The sequence below is a fragment of the Mchenga conophoros genome, linkage group LG18, assembly GCF_057382185.1.
Source record: "Mchenga conophoros isolate Kocher_MC1m ecotype Shallow Benthic linkage group LG18, M_conophoros_male_GT1.1, whole genome shotgun sequence".
In the NCBI taxonomy this organism is placed as follows: Eukaryota; Metazoa; Chordata; class Actinopteri; order Cichliformes; family Cichlidae; genus Mchenga; species Mchenga conophoros.
This window is the reverse complement of record NC_140543.1, coordinates 5213421-5232434: the sequence shown is the minus strand read 5'-3', so window position 1 is coordinate 5232434 and position 19014 is coordinate 5213421. Positions and strand designations below refer to the sequence as shown.

General features: G+C 39.6%; 2 protein-coding genes across 7 annotated transcripts; both read right to left on the bottom strand.

Annotated features, from left to right (window-relative positions):
* Positions 1-2153: 2153 nt before the first annotated feature.
* LOC146553017 (tripartite motif-containing protein 16-like) lies at positions 2154-5419 on the bottom strand. Of its 5 annotated transcripts, XM_085255386.1 has the most exons (3): positions 5179-5419; positions 4747-4824; positions 2154-4259 (listed from the first exon to the last, which is right to left on the bottom strand). In XM_085255386.1, the coding sequence occupies exons 1-3, from the start codon at positions 5417-5419 to the stop codon at positions 2437-2439; spliced, it is 2142 nt and encodes a 713-aa protein (XP_085111512.1). In that variant the 3' UTR covers positions 2154-2436. The 5 variants fall into 5 exon arrangements, with proteins under 5 accessions (XP_085111512.1, XP_085111513.1, XP_085111514.1 ...); XM_085255387.1 differs by lacking the exon at positions 4747-4824 and having other exon boundaries at positions 2154-4250; XM_085255388.1 differs by lacking the exons at positions 4747-4824; positions 5179-5419 and having other exon boundaries at positions 2154-3530; positions 3594-4109.
* A 5267-nt stretch (positions 5420-10686) lies between these two features.
* On the bottom strand, positions 10687-18774 carry LOC146553016 (uncharacterized). 2 transcript variants are annotated; one of them, XM_085255570.1, is made up of 2 exons: positions 18517-18774; positions 10687-12192 (listed from the first exon to the last, which is right to left on the bottom strand). In XM_085255570.1, the coding sequence occupies exons 1-2, from the start codon at positions 18764-18766 to the stop codon at positions 11264-11266; spliced, it is 1179 nt and encodes a 392-aa protein (XP_085111696.1). In that variant the 5' UTR covers positions 18767-18774; the 3' UTR covers positions 10687-11263. The 2 variants fall into 2 exon arrangements, 1 of the variants encoding a protein (XP_085111696.1); XR_014889587.1 differs by lacking the exon at positions 18517-18774 and adding an exon at positions 17352-18489 and having other exon boundaries at positions 12055-12192.
* Between the last annotated feature and the right edge of the window lie 240 nt (positions 18775-19014).

Genomic DNA, 19014 nt, shown 5'->3' with positions numbered 1-19014 from the left:
TTATTCACCATGATTAAAACTGCAGATGAGCAATAATCTGCATTTTATTTTAGCCAAAGAGGAATGTTTCTGTTTGTCTGTGATCTGACTTTTTCTGCTGGCTCCAAATTTCATTTTATCCTGTGTAAGTTTGTTTCTCTTCCTGTTAACTAGCAAAGTCAAAATCACCTTGATTCATTTAACTTTAATTCAATTATAAATGTAATCATTTTATTGAACAATTAATTTCATTTCAATGAAAAACAATTACTTAAAAGAAAGAGATTAAGTTGGAGAGAGACATGTGGCCATCTTTTAGTGAGTTAGACCCTGATTAAGGGGTATTTTTTAAAAGTAAAGCCCATCTCTCAAAGTCCCTGCCGGCCTGCCTCCACCTCGGGAAGTCTGTGGGTGCAGACGGAGGTGAGGAGCACCACAGGCGGCAGAGAACTGTCTGTAGCCCCGGAGTGAGGCGTCGTGAACCGAAGCAGACAGCGAACTGTGGCACAGTGCAGAAAACCGAAGCTTTCCCTCCCTGTTTGGTTTTGATGTGTCTCATGAAAGTCTATTGTTAAAAGTTTACCTTTAAAAAAAACGGACGCACTTGTTTGATTAGCTGCTCTCTGATTTTAGCCTGTTAGCTTACAGACTGAGCTCAGATCGTTCCTGTGTTAGTTCATTGAGAACATCACAGTTTTACATACCTGCTGCGTGACTTCATCTCGGGTCTCCGGCTGATATACAGCAGTCTGAGCCAGTGGCGGATCTCATCATCCTGGACGACTGTTTTTAATGTTTTTAACCACGGAGATTTCTTCTGCATCATCAGTCTCTCATTGTTAAACTCTCCCAGAAACTGAAGACAGTTGTGCCATTTCCGCGCTTCTTCTTCTTCTATTGAGTAGACGGCAGACTACACATGTCCAAGGGTAATACTGTCCTCCTCAGGCCATTGGCATCAAGTCAAAGCCTTAAAGTCTGGTACTTTGCGCATGGTCATTTTTTACGAACAGCAGAATCACAAGACAAAGCGTGCCAATGTTTATACTTTTCACTGTGACTGCCAAATAGATGAAAAAGTAGATGTTAAAAAACAACTTATAGTTTTGTCATTGGGCTGGTAGAAAGCTATGAGTTTCTGTCCCTTTGTCTGACCTTAGAGACTTATTTTAAAAGGAAACATTACAATCCTTTAAAGCAAGTATTTTCACCTCTGTTCCCCCCTCTGTACTTAGCTTTTTTGTTGTCATGTCAGTAATTGTCCAGTTGATGGCTCCCTTGGATCACAAGCCTGTCTCATGAGTCCAAGTGAATATATTCTTAATAAACAGCTTTGAAGAATTTGTGACCAACTTTGTTTAATTCGGAACATCATCATCATGAGTCAAACTCACTCTTGGATCTACAAAATATTTAACAAAAACAAACATCACTGAATCATAAGGTATTTGCTCCAACTCTTAGTCCAGAAACACATGAGTGAACTAGATCAGCTGCTCCTCCAGTTCAGCTGTGGATTTATATCATTATTTATATTTGTAAAGTGGATATGCAGTTTTTCAGTACTAATATAAGCATTTTATATCATTGCTTTATTGACAGATGTTTGGTGTTCAAGGTCAGGCATCAGTTTGAAAAAAACAAACAAACACACTGAGTTGAACTTGAACTTCCTACTGACAAAAACTAAAATTGGTGCAAAAATAACCAGAAACATATAAGAAGCATCCTGGAGGTGCTGCAGACAAGATAGGACCAATAACATGTCAACAGGAAATCCTTTTTACTAATTTGTTTATTTCTTTTTAGATTTTTACTCTCCATTTTAAGCCATGATGTTTGCTGATACTGTGTTCCTACTGTTTGTTCTCATTAATAGTTCTGTTTTTAACATTCTGTGCTGAAGCTGGAGGAAATGTTTCTACAGTGTCAGATGATACAGCTCCAAACTAAATAAGTGACTAACTAACGATGCTTTAATACACTTTACTATAAATTATGATATAGTGCACTTTCTTAAAATTTCTTATTGCTCTGTAATTAATTGTTTTCTTTATAAATGTACAAATGAGAATAAAATCTGTGTGATAAAGGAAGGTCTGTAGACTTCTCTGTTAAGATCAGTGAAGAGAAACAACAACATACAAATACATAAGAAAAATATTCAGTAAACATTTAGAAGATAGAGAAGTTTATGTTGTCATGTGGAGAAATTTTTCAAATAAAAATATCCATAAGCATTGATAGTCTCCATGGCTGAACAGACACAGGAAAGAGCTCCACCTATAAAACGTAAAAACATCAAGACAACATGTTGAAGATGTCGAGGTACTGCCCATAATGTTTGACTGACATCTGATTTATGTGCAGCACATAAATACCACAATAATGATGGAGAGAAACTAAAAGGGAACTAAAATACAGATTTAAACTTACAACAATATGAAAGACTTCAGTCTATTTCACTTTAATCAACTCAGCAGTGTCTCCATAATAGTAAACCAACAGTCCAGCATAGAGCGGCTGAGTGAATGTGGTCTGGACTCTGTGGAGGAGAGTCATGGTTTCAGAGACGCTGTAGAAGGACAAAATACCTGCTCTGTGATCCAGGTACACTCCTACTCTGGAGGAACGAGGACCTGAGACAGGAGTTTGGATTTTGTTGTACCGAAATGTAAAACTGTTGTTGTAACAATATAATGACCAAGATTTGTCATTATGTCCAAATTGGGATTCACCTCCTTTTCTGCTGATATTCTTGTATGCGACTGCTACATAAACTTCTCCCCCTCTCCACTCCACCTCCCAGTAACAACGTCCAGTCAGACTCTCTCTACTCAGGACCTGCAACGTGTTAGTGAATCTGTCTGGATGATCAGAATAAGACTGTTGTTGATTCATAAATGTTGCTTTTCTGTTCCCCTCTGATAATAACAGCAGTTTGTTTGCTGTGTTTGGATCCAGTGTGATTTCACATGAATATTTTAAGAATCCAGCTCTGGTCTTTGGCTCTGGTTGTGACAGTGAAACATCCACTTCAGTGACTGTCAGTGAGATGTTTGTCCATTCCTCTCTCAGAATGTCCTGTAGTTTATCTCTGACCTCTGACACAGCTGCTGTCACATCCTCAAAGTAGCTCAGAGGACGGATATTGATGCTGGATGAGTCTGTAGACTCACTGAGTGCTGACAGTGAGGGGTAGTTGTGTAGAAACTGGATGTGATCCTCTGTGTGTGAGAGCTGCTTCAGCTCAGCATCTTTCCTCTTCAGCTCAGTGATCTCCTGCTCCAGCTTCTCCTGAAGCTCTTTGACTCGACTCACTTCAGTTTCCTGCTGGGATCTGATCTGCTGCTTCACATCAGAGCTTCTTTTCTGGATGAGATGGATCAGCTCAGTGAAGATCTTCTCACTGTGCTCCACTGTTTGATCAGCAGACTGATTGATGGCCTCCACCTCCTGTTGAAGCAGCTTCACATCTTTCTCTCTGTCCTGGATTCTCTGCTGGATGTTTTGTCGACTCACCTCCAGCTCTCTCTGCCTCTCAGTCCTTTCTGCTGCAGCTGAGACTGTGTCGTGGCCTTTATGTTCATCCACAGAGCAGAGATAACAGATACTCTGCTGATCAGTACGGCAGAACATCTTCATCACCTCATCATGACGAGAGCAGATGTTCTCCTGGAGCTTCTTGGAGGGCTCCACCAGCTTGTGTTTCTTGAATGAAACTGCAACAATATTATGAGTCTGAAGGTGTTTCTCACAGTAAGATGCCAGACAGACTAAACAGGACTTGAAGGCTTTCATTTTTCTTCCAGTGCAGACATCACAGGCCACATCTTCAGGTCCAGCATAGCAGTGATCAGCAGGAGCAGCTTGGAGTCCAGTCTTCTTCAGCTGCTCCACTAAATCTGCTAACATGGTGCTTTTCACCAGGACAGGCCTCGCTGTGAAAGTCTGTCTGCACTGAGGGCAGCTGTAGATTTTCTTCTTTTCCTCTTCATCCCAGAAGCTTTCAATACACTTCATGCAGTAGCTGTGTCCACAGGGAATAGTCACCGGATCCTTCAGTAGATCCAAACAGATCGAACAAGAGAAGGTTTCTCGGTCCAGCTGAACTCCTTTCTGCGCCATTTCTCCTCTCAGTGTCAGTGACTGTGTAAGTTTCACTTCCTTATTATAGAAACTGGTCTGATCTGAACAACAAGTGTTGCTGCTGTGAATGGGGCCTGCCAGCTCTAACACACGTTGGTTACACCCATCTTCATAATGTAGATCTAAAGGGGAGGGAACACAGAACGATATGGACAGACAGGAGGTGCTGAGCTAGAGAGCAGGAAGAAGAGGAAGGGTTTTCATGCTGTGATTCATTCCAGAAAGCAGGAAGAGGCTCTGTGTTTAATTGTTTTTCTGTTCAAACCTTTAACTAAATAATATAAATGTCAATAACTGGATGCCTCTCTATTCTTTTTGTTAATCTGCTAAATGAATAGTTTGTTTCTTTTAACAATTCAAATAGCAGAAATGAACAGCTGACAGCTTGTCAGACTCAGACTGTAAACCATAGAGACAGTTTATATATACATTTAGTCAGGGCAGTGCAGAGATGTTTAAAGGGGCGGGTGCTCACAGTTAAAAAGGGCACATAGAAGCAGGCTGAAGAACAACAACCCACATTCATCAAGAATCTAATATGGAATCACATCACACTACATCACTGTCATCAGGTGGGCACAATGCAAAGCAAACGTAGCCCATTTTTTACCTGATGGGTACAATGTTGCTGTTTGGGGGGTTGCTTCTGCTCTTGCTGCTGATAGTGCTGGAGGGCAGGGCTGTGTTGATCTGAGACTGTAGAGATTAAACAGTCCACAGGAGAGAGGGTAGCTGATTAAACAAGTGTTATGAGATAATAATAAAACGCAAAGATTGGTCACGGCGCTTGGAACCATAAGGCAACAAAACTGGGAAATAAACTAAGCTCTGCCTGTGAATCACTCTTTGCCTCTCTTCTTCCTTCCATCTCCTCATCTCATCTATCACATTCCACTTGCTGTCCATCTGAGAACGAGGCACAGTTTGCTATTGAATCCATCTATTATTTAATTATACATTTTAACAACTCTTGCACCTAATCCCCTTAGGCAGAGCAATGAAATGCACAGCTTTGGAGAACCGATCGATGATGGTCAGAATAACTGTTACCTGAGGATGGTGGGAGACCAGTGATGAAGTCCAGTGCGATATGAGACCAGGGGCATCTAGGAACGGGCGAAGGAGGCCAGCAGGAGGTGAAACCTAAACTGGAAAAAACTAACACAACACAGAACTGAAACCTAAAATGGAGATGCAGGGAGACGACACAGAATGATGCAGGAAAAAACACAGATGAACCGGCGAGGAGCACACGAGGACACATAGTATAAATACACACAGGGGGAGACATGGAATGGCAAAGACACAGCTGATCCTAATTGACTACACGAGACAGGGGGAAATGTGAACAGAACACACTAACATAAGACATGGACCTTCACAATAAAACAGGAAATGCACAGAGACACAGTACAGACACTAAATAGAGGGGAACACAGAAACCAAACTCTAAGAACTAACTAAGGCTACATTCACACTGCAGGCGAAAGCGCATTAAATCCGATTTTTTTGACCCTATGCGACCCTATATCCGATCATGCTATGACAGTGTGAACGGCACAAATCCAATATTTTCAAATCTGATCTGGGTCACTTTCACATGTGGTACTGAATACTGAATCTGAATATGCAAATTAGGGGAAATTTACATCAAATTAAATGAGTAATGGCTGATTTGATGACCAAAATCAATGATGGTACTTAGAAACACATGACATTACACATTACATTTTCATGCAGTTAGAAGTTTGAACCTGCAGCTTTATTAAATGAACACCTGGTATCCAACAAGAGTTTAGTTTAAACTTTAGGAACAAAAAAGTAAGAATCAACAGAATTAAACAAAGAACCAACAGCACAGGAAAGTTTAATCTTCATGAAAAACACATGCAGTGACTTCAACGTCCACAATAACACAATGTGTTTGGGCTTATGTGTGTCAGTTTCCAGCTTTAATCTTATGTAACAAGACCTCTTTATAGGTCAATAGAGGAATGAAGTCATTGTTGAACTACAGCTTGTGTGTGTGTCACCTCCACAACCTACAACAATAAAATATGATCTTTGAGTAGTGATATGGGAGTAAAATATACCATACTGATGTGAATAGGAGGTCATCTTTTCCCTCGGCTGTTAGGGTACCTGGGTCGTTGACCCAGTGTTTTGTGTTTATGGTTTTTTGAGTCTTGTTTAATCATTATTCTGTTCTCTGTGTATCTTATGTTTCCTAGTTATCAGAATCAGAATATTTTATTAATCCTTCAGGATTAATAAAGTATTCTGATTTACTTTATTAAATCAGAATTCAAGGGCTTACGCTCTTGAATTTATTCAGTATTTGTTGTTTAGGTTGTCTTGGTTAGTATTTGGTCCCGTTCACGTCTTTGTCTCATGTCTTCTCTCGTCCCTTGCTCTCTGTCCTTTTTGCTCTGCTGCAAACAGAAGCAGAGAAAACTGGAGCTTCTGGTCTTGGCCAGATCTCTTTTGAAAAAGACATTTTAAAGTCAATGAGACTTTTTACCAGATAAATAAATAAAAAATATAAAAGTCTTCTACTTTATGATGGAAATGTTCTTTCTGGCTCAAAATGACATCATTTATCTGAATCTGTAGAAGAAGAAACAATCTCGGAAAGTCACTTTACTCTGTGTCTCACTGGATGTTCAAAGTTTTTAACAAAAGAGAAAAAGAGAAGCATTCTTTGATTTTAGTCTGTTAGCCCACAAGCTGAGTTTTTATCAGAGTCCTGCATGAGTCAGTGTTATTTCACTGAGACTGTCATGATCCAAGCCGCCAGGAACACACAGGCACAAATGTAATCTTCAAAAAAATGGGTTTTATTATACCCCAAAAAGGACAAAATGATTACAAAAATTCAAAATAACAAAAAATAAAGTTTGTAAGAACCAAGTGGGCCCATAAAAGAGGTTACCTTAACAGACCGCTACTCAAAAATCACTTAACAAAAACATAACTCAAACTGACCTGCCCAAATGAGAAACAGCTCCAGTTATATAGCAAATGAATAAACCATTATATAAACCAAAGGTGAAAACTAAAGGGATAACAGATAACCATCATTCAAGAAGAACCCCATTCCCCCTGCATGATCACAATAGATGGTCCAGTCCACTTTATTGGCTTCTGCATTTAAACCAGCTCCACCCTCAGCCTCCTCTTTCAGCCAAACCAGGAAGGACTGGAGCGGAGGTCAGGTAACTGAGAAAGAGCAGAAATATAATCAATATAACATACCTATATAAAATAACAAACAATGCAAAGCAAAGTCTATGCTAGTGATGGGCAGATGAAGCTTCGTGAAGCACTGAAGCTTTTCATCCAATTGGTTCACCCCAGCGCAAAGCTTCTTGAAGCTTCATTTGCTCTAGTAGGACACCTACTGGACGTAAAAATAATAGCTGGCATGAATTTGAAGAGTGTGGCATTTTGCACACAGCCTGTAAATGTCAACAACAAAAGGAGTGTGTAAAACATGTATATTGTAGTGATGGCAGTATACTGTGTATATTTATACTGGCAGTATGGGAAATGATTATTTGGAAATGCTTAAAATGCAAATGATCATTTACTGTGAGGTGAGGTGTGGTTGGGGTGTGGACAGTGGTTGTGCGGTTGTAACGTTGAGGTATGGACAGCTACACAGTCCTGCCTGTTCACATTTTATTCTGTAAAAACTAAATTTTCACTGCTTTTATGGCCTTTTTAGTGGGGAGAACATAGCTAGGATTTAATGATTTAACAAATCTTTTGAATCCTTTGTCCTCCACAATGCTAAATGGCTGGGAGTCCTCAATCACCATGCTGACCAGGTCTTCATCTATTTGAGATTGTTCTCCTGAGGAAAGACAATAAAGACAAAGCACAAATATAAATATCACACATGTAACTTATTACAGTTGTATAATATTGTTATATCATTTAGTAACATTACTGCATGCTATATTATCATGGCATTTGATGGCTCACCTGGTCTTGCTCCACAATCAGTGTTCCCCCTTATTCTCATGCAAAGCTCTGTAGTGCCTAAGCATGGATGAGGTGTTGCTGTTATATCCCAGCTCCCTGGCACATAGCAAACACTTCACCTTGTACAAAAGTCAAGACAGCTTAACATAAATTGTATTGCACCATCAGTATTATGAAAATACATCTTCTGTAGAAATTTACATACCTTGTTGGGAGGAATAAAATCACAATGTTCCCACACAGGGGAGGACATCCTCCTCTTCTTAGCTGGCTCCATTCTCTCCTGACTTTCTCTCCTCACTCTCATAAACCTCCAAACTGTCTCCAAACTCTCACTAACCGCAACTCTCCATCAAACACCCACATTTTGAATGAAGTCTGAGGGTTTATATCGCTGTCATATCTCGCGGCAAAGTTCGAACCACTTCATGAACCAGTCACGTGGTACAGCCGGGCAGCGAGGCTTCGGACGTCATCATTTTCAGCTCCTCCCATAAATGAAGCAAGCCTCGATACGCGCATCGCGGAAACGCCCCCTCAATTACCCGACACACGCTCCGAAGCCTCGATACAGAACGTCACATCACTACAGGTAACCTCAAAACGTCAAATTAGTTAACTTATGATCACAGAAACTTTAAAGCATAACGTAAACATAAGACAAAAGACCAAATGAATATTACTAAGTGTCTCAGTTGTGTGGTTGCATGCACCCATCACAGTGACCATCACAGTTTTACACACCTGTTCTGTATGACTTTGTCTCAGGTTTGCGGTGATATCCAGCACTCTGAGCTGATGGCAGATCTGGTCAGTCCACAGTAGCTTCAACCACTAAATTATCTCTAACACATCACCAAACCAAAGTCTTCCTGCTAAGAGTACATCAAAGGTGAAAAGCGAGCCTAGAATGTCATCATTTCTGCTCTCCTCTTTCTTCTTCTTCTACTTCTGGACCGCACACATCTGTCGCTGCCCTACTCAGGTCGATCTAATGAAAATCAGCCAGAAATAATAATCAGAAATCCAAATGTAGAATTTATAGTTCCCCATTGATGCAATTTGGTTATTAAATTTAAGAAGCAGTCTGTAATGCTCACCCCAGCATAGTTGAAGCAGATCATCAAAGCATGCTGAACACTTTCTACCATTCCACATGTGCATTTTCTATCCAGGTACTCAACAGCACCAAACCATAATTGTGAATCCATGGCTTTGATCTGGTGAAAATCACCCTACCCCTACTGTTCATCTTTACACACAACAGATGGTGTTTCTGTATCTTAATATATGACTGAATGAAAAGTAATGACAACCGTTATTTTCAATCTTCCATTGCTTCTACCTGTTGTTTCTCTGTATTATTGTCGGATCTTTACCTTCGAATAAAGTGCCTTCAATATAAACTGCCTCGAGGTAACTTGTTGTAATTTGGTGTTTTATTAAGAAAATTGAACTATTGTGGCAGAAAAGTTGGATGCAAACCAAGACTAAAAGTCCTCAGGCAGGAGTCATAGCTGGGCTTTAGCATCTGGGTCACCCACTTTACCCAGGGAGCTAAACCAGCATCTCCAACAGGTGATTTGTTTGTCTGGCAGTTTCAGGCTGGGAAAGCTTGTTAAACTTTAACAAAACATTATTTGGCACCAACGTGAATGATTTGGGTCATGTTTATCACGTCTGAGTCAGGGAGCAAAGGTCACCTCCTTTATGCAGGATTTCACCTTATGCCAACAGGGGAAAAAAATCACGAGTTCTTAAACAAGCTGTAGGTCATGTTACTACACACATTTCAATATGTAAGCATTTCATCATGTTTTAGAGTCTCAGAGTTATTTCAGCCTCATCTTCACATATTTTCACAAATATTCACATTATCTCCGAGATCCAGTTGTGAAATTTTTTCCCTCAGTGTAACCGATTGCAACACAACAAATGACTGACCAGTGATTAGTGTTTTACAGTGATTACGACAGAAAGCCTGTTTCTGCCACTGCTGCCAAGCATTTGCTCTTTTCAGCTTGTTCAATTGTGGAGGTTTTTACATTCTTTACCTTACAATATAAAGCACCTTGAGGCAACTGTTGTTTTTTTGGCACTATATAAATATAAATGAATTGAACTGGTAGCAACTTTATGAATGAGAAAATGAAAACAAGTGTCAGTCAGCTGGTTCATGTCCAGCAGGTGGGGAGGAATCAGTGAGTCTGTTACTCCAGTTACTTACTGAGAGGTAAAGTTAAAGAAAACGAGTTTCCTTCATCGCACTAAACCTGCCCACTAAACATGACCCTGAATGAACCCATATGTAAAGGACTTTAGGTTTTAAGCAGGCTCAGGTAATGGCAACACAATAGATGAGGAAAGTGGGGGAACTCTGACGACATCTAGTGGACATCTTGAAGATGACGGGTCTGAACAGAGAGCAATGCAGGTCTGTGGAGAAGATTGCAGCACACTGTGAAATATGAACTATGAATAATATCTACATCTGTAATGATGTAATCAAAATAGGCTCCATGTAGTTTAAGTTCTGTTACTGTACTTATGAAGCAAACTGCACACACAGAGTTGGCAAACATTGAGTTTACTTGCATTTAGGCAAAATGATATAAACACTTATCATGAGCCAATATAGCACATTTAACTGCTTTTATTTAGCAGGGATTACACAATACACAAAATAAGTCACAAACATTTTAATCAAATCTTGCAACATGTTGCTAAGAAGAACCAGGACAACCAGGTCAAAGCCATACTGAAGTATAACCTTCATTAACATAAATCACAAAGAAAACATATTTAAATAAAAATTGTATACTTGTCTTGAACTTTTTTAAATCTTTAGTCCTGTGTATCAAAACTTATTTATTGGCTGATAAAAAGGAATCACATCATGGTTGTTACAAGGAACAAGTGATGAAAAACTCATTTTCATGTTTGTTTTCTTCTATACTGAAGAAGAAATACAAGTTTCTGTGGTAAATATTAAAAGAGCATCCATGTTCAATAAATATTTGTGTCACCTTTAAAGACCAATAAAAAAAATATCAAACTTAGAGAAACATAAAGTCAGGGCTGGAACAAACAACATAGAGTGCCCTTCACTGCTGTGGACAGGAAATGTACCGTGACTTGGAGCATGAGGTCATTTTCTACCTCGGGTGCTGCAGTGATTTGGTTTGTCACTCAGGTGGATCCTTAGATGAAAATTCAGTCCTGATTTCCAACTGAATCTTTCCCCACAGGAGCTACAAATATATGGTTTCTCACCTGTGTGGATCCTTCTGTGACTTTTCATAGTCGACAAGTCTCTAAACTCTTTCCTACAGACGTTGCAAGAATACGCTTTCTCACCGGTGTGGATTCTCAAATGAGTTTCTAGTCCTGATTTCTTACCAAATCTTTTCCCACATGTGCTACAGAAATACGGCTTCTCGCCTGTGTGGATTCTCACGTGACTTTCAAATCCGGATTTCTTATTAAATCTTTTCCCACAGGTGATGCAAAAATATGGCTTCTCGCCTGTGTGGATCCTTACGTGAGTTTCCAATCCTGATTTCCAAATGAATCTTTTCCCACAGGTGCTACAAGAATGTGGCTTCTCACTTGTGTGAACTCTCATGTGTCTCGTCAGGTTGGATTTACACTGAAAAGTTTTTCCACAAGTGTCACAGCTTACAGATTTTTTACTTGTATCAGTTTCACTCCGAGACTTATCTGTTCGGTTTTTGTGACGTCTCCTTTTCTTCAGCTCCGCATTTCTAGTTGATCCCGAGTCCACATGCTGGTTTTCTTCCTGTTCCTCAAGCTCTGGTTCAGGAAAGTTAAGAGCAAGGAGCTGGTCATCGTTTGGTTCTGATTCACTGAGGTCACTTTCCTCAAAACTAGAAGTCACCATAAAACTATTGATCTCCTGCTTCAGTACAATCTCCTCCAGCTCCTGACTGGTGCAGAGTTCCTCCTGTTCCTCTTTAATCTGTGGAGGATCTGGGTCCTCCTGGTCCAGACTTGAGTTCCTCTCCTGCTGATTGGCGACAAACTCCTCCTCCTTACAGGCAGTTTGCTGGTGGAGGTCTAAACGAACAATAAAAAAAATGTAATTATAGAAAAACACTTCTGAGAAGATAAAGTTTTAGTTAAAGTCTGTAATGAGGGCATGTTGCTCACATTTGCAGGTGAAATTAAAAGTGTGTAAAAATGAAGTTATTTGTGCACTCTGATGCAAATGAGAACTTGAGTTCTGACATTTTTCAGCAACATTAAGAGTAAAAAAAACCTTTCAAACAAAAAAGAACTCACTTATTACTGACTGACTGATGATCTATTTTGGAGTTGATCTCGAAACTGATCTACATCTTGATATTTTTCAAAATAATCTTCACTATTGGGGGTGGCTGTAGCTCAGGCGGTAGAGCAGATCATCTACTGATCGGTTCGATTCCCGGCTTCACCTAGTCTGCATTTCAAATATCCTTGGGCAAGATACTAACTCCAAGTTGCCTCAAGTTGCTCTTTGATCTGTGGAATGTGTGTCTGAATGTTGGTAGAAAGCACTAAGAAAAATGTGCTTGTGCGAATGGGAGTGAGTGGGTGAATGCACAAGTTTTGTAAAGCGCTTTGAGTGCTCAAGATTGAGTAGAAAAGCGCTATATAAGAACCAGTCCATTTAAAACTCCCTGTCATGTTTTCACGAATACACATTAAATAGATCTGACTTTTTTTAAAATTTTATTCTTTATTACTTTTCCATCAACCAAAAAAACCCAAAAAACTGAGTATATAATAATGATTTATGTACATCGTAAATGATTAATGTTAGGAGGACACAGAGATATATTATATATACTCTCCCATGAAAATCATTCATATATTATTTCAGAAAAATATATGCAACCCAAAATAACCCCCCAACAACAAAAGAAAAAAAAAAAAAAAGAAAAAAAAAAGACCCTGAAGCAAAGGTTTACAGATAGTGCTCCAGAGAGAAAAAAAATCAAGCAAGTATAACATTCCAGGGTTTCGGGCTGAAGTTTAATCCAAGGATATCATGTTAGTTAGAGAGGCATCCAGATTAGTGGTTGCAATGATAAGCTGCGTCCTCTTCCGTTTCCAATCCATTTAATTTCACGTCCCTTCTCCTGTCCTTCTATTTAGCAGACCAGCAATCGCAGGTTCCCCAGGTTTTCTTTCGCAGCTGTGACGTTACTTCTCCATACAGGTTAAATAGATAGAATCATTTCTGTACATTATCGATCATTTCCTCACCTTCCAAAAATAACAAAAAATTTCCCCACATTTTTTTGAAGGAAGCATGTTTACCCTTTATCATAGACGTAAGTTTCTCCAGAGCAAGGGTTTTTGACAATGTCGATAACCAAATTCTCACGTGTGGTCTACTAGTGGATCTCCATGATTTGGCTATACTGTATTTCGCCTGTAGCAGGCAGAAGGTTGTGGTTTTTTGGTTAGCTTTGCTCAGCTGGATTTCAGCGGGGAAAATTCCTAGGATGCATAATTTAGGACATGGATCCAATTTGACACTTGTAATATGTGCAATTATTTCTAAAACTTCCTTCCAAAACTTTTGAATTTCTGAGCATTCCCATAGGCAGTGCATCAGTGTGCCCTTTTCCCCACATTTAACACATATGTCCGGAGTTTTGGGGTCAAATTTATTTAATAATGTTGGGGTAATATATGTTCTCATTAACCATTTGTACTGGATTAGTTTAAATTGAGTGTTTATAGATTGTGTTTGAGCTTTCAAGCAAGCTTTTTGCCATTCCTCTGTAGTTATACTACACTCTAAGTCTTGACACCATGCGCGTCTTTCTTTTTCTGAGGATATTTGAGAGCCGTCTCTAAGGTTATTGTAGAAGCGAGAAATTAAACCCTTCTTCAGCTGATGGTTTATTGCTATATCCTCTAATGAGTTTAGGGTGGGCGGTGTTAGAGATTTTTGAGTTTTTGAAATGAAGCTTCTGATTTGAAGAAATTTAAAGAAATGTTTGGTTGGAATGTCAAATTTCTGAGTCAAGCCATTGAAACATATTAAGGTGTCCTTGTCAAATAGATCTGCAACTTTGCACAGGCCTCTGTCGGCCCATATTTTAAAGCCCAAATCTTTCCAACCGGGTTTAAAGGCCTTATTGCCCCAGATAGGTGAGAATTGGGATAGTGCTGGCATTTCATTTTTAAACTCGAGTGCCTCGAACCGCACACGAATAGTATTTTTAACAAAGAGGTTTGATGTATCTTTCATCAGATCTTTATATTTTGCAGAGTACAGATAAGTGCTGAGTGGTAAGGGGGTAGTACTTGACCTTTCTAAATTTACCCAGGGTAGGGTAGTTGTTGAGAACCAGCATGAGGCCGCAGAGAGTTGGGCAGCCCAGTAGTACCATTTGAGGTTTGGAACACAGAGACCTCCTCTGTCATACGGAAGATATAGTAGCGAAAGACGCAGTCTAGCTCGTCTGTTATTCCAAATGAATTTACTGAATATTGTTTTTGTCTTTGTGAAGAAGTCATCTGGAGGGTTGAGAGGAATGACTCGGAAGAGATATAGAAATTTTGGAAGGATGTTCATTTTGAGAATATTTACACGTCCAATCATCGAGATTGGTAGCATAGACCATCTATTGATTAAGCCAACAACAGAGTTGATAGTAGGAGAATAATTTGCGTTAATTTTTGGAGTGATTTTTATACCTAGATAAGTGAGACTGTCTCTGGCAATTTGAAACGTTGTTTGAATAGGTGGTTTAGTTCTTTCAGAATGATTAAAAAAGAGGATGGCCGATTTGGATTCATTAATTTTATAACCGGAGATATTGCCAAAGAAGTTAATTGTTTTAAGTAGCTGAGGAATTGAACTCTTTAATTTAGACAGCATTAAAATAATATCATCTGCAAATAATCCAATTTTAGACTCAATATTATTTGTTCTAATGCCAGAGATGTTTTGGTTGTTCCTTATCGCAATAGCCAGTGGTTCTATTGCTAGGACGAAAAGAAGAGGTGAGAGGGGACAGCCTTGACGTGTACCTCTACCTAGATAGAATGGTCTAGATATAATATTGTTGGTTCTAACTGAGGCTATAGGTTTATTATATAATATTTTAACCCAGGTCATGAAGTAATTGCCAAAGCCGAATTGAGATAGTACCTTATAGAGATAATTATGTTCGACCCTATCGAAAGCTTTTTCTGCGTCTAAGGAAAGCAGAGCCATGTCTAGTTGTTCTGAGTTTGTGTAAAGTACATTCAGTACTCTGCGAATCCCATGCTGCGTTTGTCGGCCTTTTACGAACCCATTTTGGTCATTATCAACAAGAAGATGAAGGTACCGTTCAAGTCTGTTTGCCAGAACTTTGCTTATTATCTTGGCATCAGAGTTTATTAGTGAAATTGGTCTATAAGATTCACATTTTGAAAAGGTCTAGTGGAATTCCATCTGGGCCGGGAGTTTTTCCCATTTTTAATTTATCGATTGCATTGGAGAGTTCATTCATCGATAACTGAGAGTCTAATTCGCATCGGGCTTCTTCAGAAAGTAAAGGGGTACTTATTGAGTCAAAGAAGGATTCTAGTGATTCTCGAGTCGTATCTCCTGTTGAAGTATATAGTTGTGAATAGTAGTGTTCAAAGAGTTCACTTATTCTATGAGGATCTGTGATATTTTCGTCTGCAGTTCTAATTTCATTTATTGTTTGTTCGTTCAGTAGCGTTTTTATACGCCATGCCAAAAGTTTTCCTGCCTTTTCCCCTTGGTCATAGTAGGTCTGTCTCAGTCTAAATAGTCCGGCTGAGGCTTTCTCAGTAGTTAATTTATCGTATTTTGCTCTTAATCTTAAAAGTTTTTGTTGGTTTTCTTTAGAGTCATTCAGGTTTATCTCAAGTTCCACTTCTTTTATTTGACCTTCGAGGTCCAACATCTCAGTATAGTTTTTATTTGCTTTGTTTTTGGTGTAGCCTATCATCTGTCCACGAATAAAGACCTTAAAAGCTTCCCATCTTACTGAGGCTGTAGTTTCGGATTTGTTGAAGTAGAAATAGTCATCAATATTTTTGCCTACATATTCCAAAATATTTTGATTGTGCAGCCAGTGTGGTCTTAAACGCCAAATAGGGTTACGTCTAAAAGCTGCTGTGACTGAGAAGTTAAGCGTGGTTATTGAGTGGTCAGATATAAGCACACTTTTATATGAGCAGCTGTTAATTCTGGAGATAAGAAAGTTTGAGATAAGAAAATAATCTATGCGACTGCGGCTATTATGACTGGCTGAGTAGCAAGAATATTCTCTCCCTGTTGGATTTTTTAATCTCCATATATCTTTAAGATTCAATTCAAACATAAAGTGTTGTATGACTTGTCTAGATTTTGGATGGGAAGAGTCTAAGCCTGATGATCTATCAAGCCTGGGCTCTAGGGTACAATTAAAGTCCCCCCCAACAATTATCTCACCGTGAAGGTCTGTAATAGAGAGAAATAGATTATTATAAAAGTTGGAGTCGTCAATATTGGGGCCATATACATTAACTAATATTAAATCTTGATTCAGCACGGAGCATTGTAGAATAATGAATCTCCCTGCGGGGTCCAATATGGGTTTTTTTAATACACATGGGTACTGATTTATGAATGAGTGTTGCCACTCCTCTAGCATGTGTTGAGAAGTGGCTAAAGAAAACCTGACCTGGCCATCTCCTCCTTATCCGGTCAGTTTCATTCACGAGTAAGTGTGTTTCTTGAATGAAGACTATCTTTGGGTGATATTGTTTTATTCTATCCATTACTCTTTTCAGTTTAATATATTTTCTAAGGCCTCTTACATTCCAGGAAATTAGATCAATATTTGAATAACTACTCATACAGTTTGTACCTTTAGTAATCTGGGTTTGACTACATCTCGTCTCTCCTGTCGAGACTCACAAGTTGTTATTTCAAGAGCACTGCACTTTAAAAACAATCTCTTATAAACCAGAAAACAAAAGAAAAAAACAACAAAAACAACCCAGAGATCTTCCATCGGTGTAGATCTCAAAACCTTCCCCCCCAAAGTCATAGCGGATTGGTTATGCATCAGATCCGTGTGAAGGAGCTGATAGAGCGTCCTCATGATTGAAGTTACAAACTTAGGTCCGACCGTATTAACTAAAGAAGTGGCCATACAAATGTAACTGAATGAAAAGATTTAGACATAGCATACCTAAGGCCATCTATATCATACCTGTACACCAGCAGCCGTTATATGTCCGGTTTGGAGTTGTTCATCAGAGTTGCATATATTTGATGTAGCGTTTCTGAGTGGGCGTGAAGTTTATCCCTCGTTTTGTTGCCGGACTTTTCGCATGAAATCTTCCACCTCCGCTGGTGTGTGGAAGAGGAGCCTGTTGTCATGGTGGAGAATCCTCATTTTTGCTGGAAAGATCAGTCCGAAGTTTATATGCATTTCACGGAGTTGTTGTTTTACCTGGTTGTATTGTTTCCGTTGTTTCTGGACTTCCGTTGACAGATCAGGAAAAAACATAATGTGATGTCCGTTGTGCGTTATTTTTCCCTTCAGACGTGCCGCTCTCATCACCCTCATCTTGTCTTGATAATTCAAAAATTACATGATGATCACACGGGGTGGGCCATTTGGAGTATTTCGCCCTTGTAGTCTGTGTGCTCGTTCAATGATAGGTGGGGATGGGAGCGCGTCTCGTCCCAAAACATCAATTAAGAAAGTTTGCAAGAATATTGTAATTTCTCCTTGTTCAGTATTCTCAGTCAATCCGACGAGTCTCAGATTAGATCTCCGGCTTCTATTTTCGAGGTCGTCCACCTTTAACTGTAGTTCCTGAATTTTCTTATGAAGGGAAGTCTCTTTACTTACGAGGGAAGAGACGTCGTCTTCAACTTTACTGATGCGAGTTTCTGCGGAGGTGAGCCTCTCCGAAAACACTCCAATCGCCTCTTTTATTTCTTGGTTTGATATTTTAACTTCTTGCAGTTGAGCAGTGAAATGTACTTTCAACGACTGAATTGCGGCCAAAACACTCGCCTCGGTCTGTTGAGCACTAGCACTAGCGCCTTCCATTTTCTCGGTTTCAGGTTCGTTGTTAGGGTCATCGTCTGATCCATCCTTTCCGGCTGTTTTAGGCTTGGACCTATGTTTGGTCGGCATCTTGGTTGTTTAGATCAGAACAGAAGCTTAAGTCGGTGAGGCAGCCGCTAAAAGATTGGATTTTAACCGCTGTTGGGCGTAGGCAAAGGACGTTGAGGTCGGAGCTCGAAGTCTCACTGCCACTCAGGTGGACGCCATAACCAATCTCCCTTAAATAGATCTGACTGATACAAACTGTAGGTTTAATATTAATGTTAACACTTCAGAAAAGCGATTACAGTTTTACCGCTGGTCTGTAAATCTTTCTCAGGTTTCCAGATGTTATGCAGCTGTCTGAGCCGCTCTTCCCCGCTCCAGACGACGATGCCTTCATCCTCGTGTTTCACTACAAGCTGTTCTCCCTCTTGACTGATGCAGAGTTCCTCCTGTTCCTCTTTGATCTGTGGGGGATCTGTGTCCTCCTGGTCCAGATTGAAGTTCCTCTCCTGCTTCCAGACCTGCTGGCCAGCCAGATCTTCCTCCTCCTTACACTTCATGTTGATGTGGGACTTGAGGAACAAAGTAAAAAGAAAAAGATTAGACAGGTAAAGGTGCAGCCTCAGTCAGCAGGGCTGTACACTGTGAGCATGTTGCTCACATATGTGAGAGAGGTTTGTACAAATGTTTCAGAAGCACCATGTGACTCCCTCTCTTTGTTGGAAAGTCTTATTAATTCACTTTATAACTATTACTTTGAAGATAAATTTCTACCATCACAAAAATATTATGACCTCTTTAAAAACAA

Bases quoted from the DNA above. Each gene is read 5' to 3' on its own strand.
- LOC146553017 (XM_085255386.1), bottom strand. From the start codon at position 5,419: ATGTCTCCCCCTGTGTGTATTTATACTATGTGTCCTCGTGTGCTCCTC. The intron at 4,825-5,178 runs GTAACAGTTATT...TAATCTCTACAG, and splicing joins TGGTCTCCCACCATCCTCAG to TCTCAGATCAACACAGCCCT. The intron at 4,260-4,746 runs CCCATCAGGTAA...TCTGTGTTCCCT, and splicing joins CCCCAAACAGCAACATTGTA to CCCCTTTAGATCTACATTAT.
- LOC146553016 (XM_085255570.1), bottom strand. From the start codon at position 18,766: ATGAAGTGTAAGGAGGAGGAAGATCTGGCTGGCCAGCAGGTCTGGAAG. The intron at 12,193-18,516 runs GTAAAACTGTAA...TTGTTCGTTTAG, and splicing joins GAAAGATTTACAGACCAGCG to ACCTCCACCAGCAAACTGCC.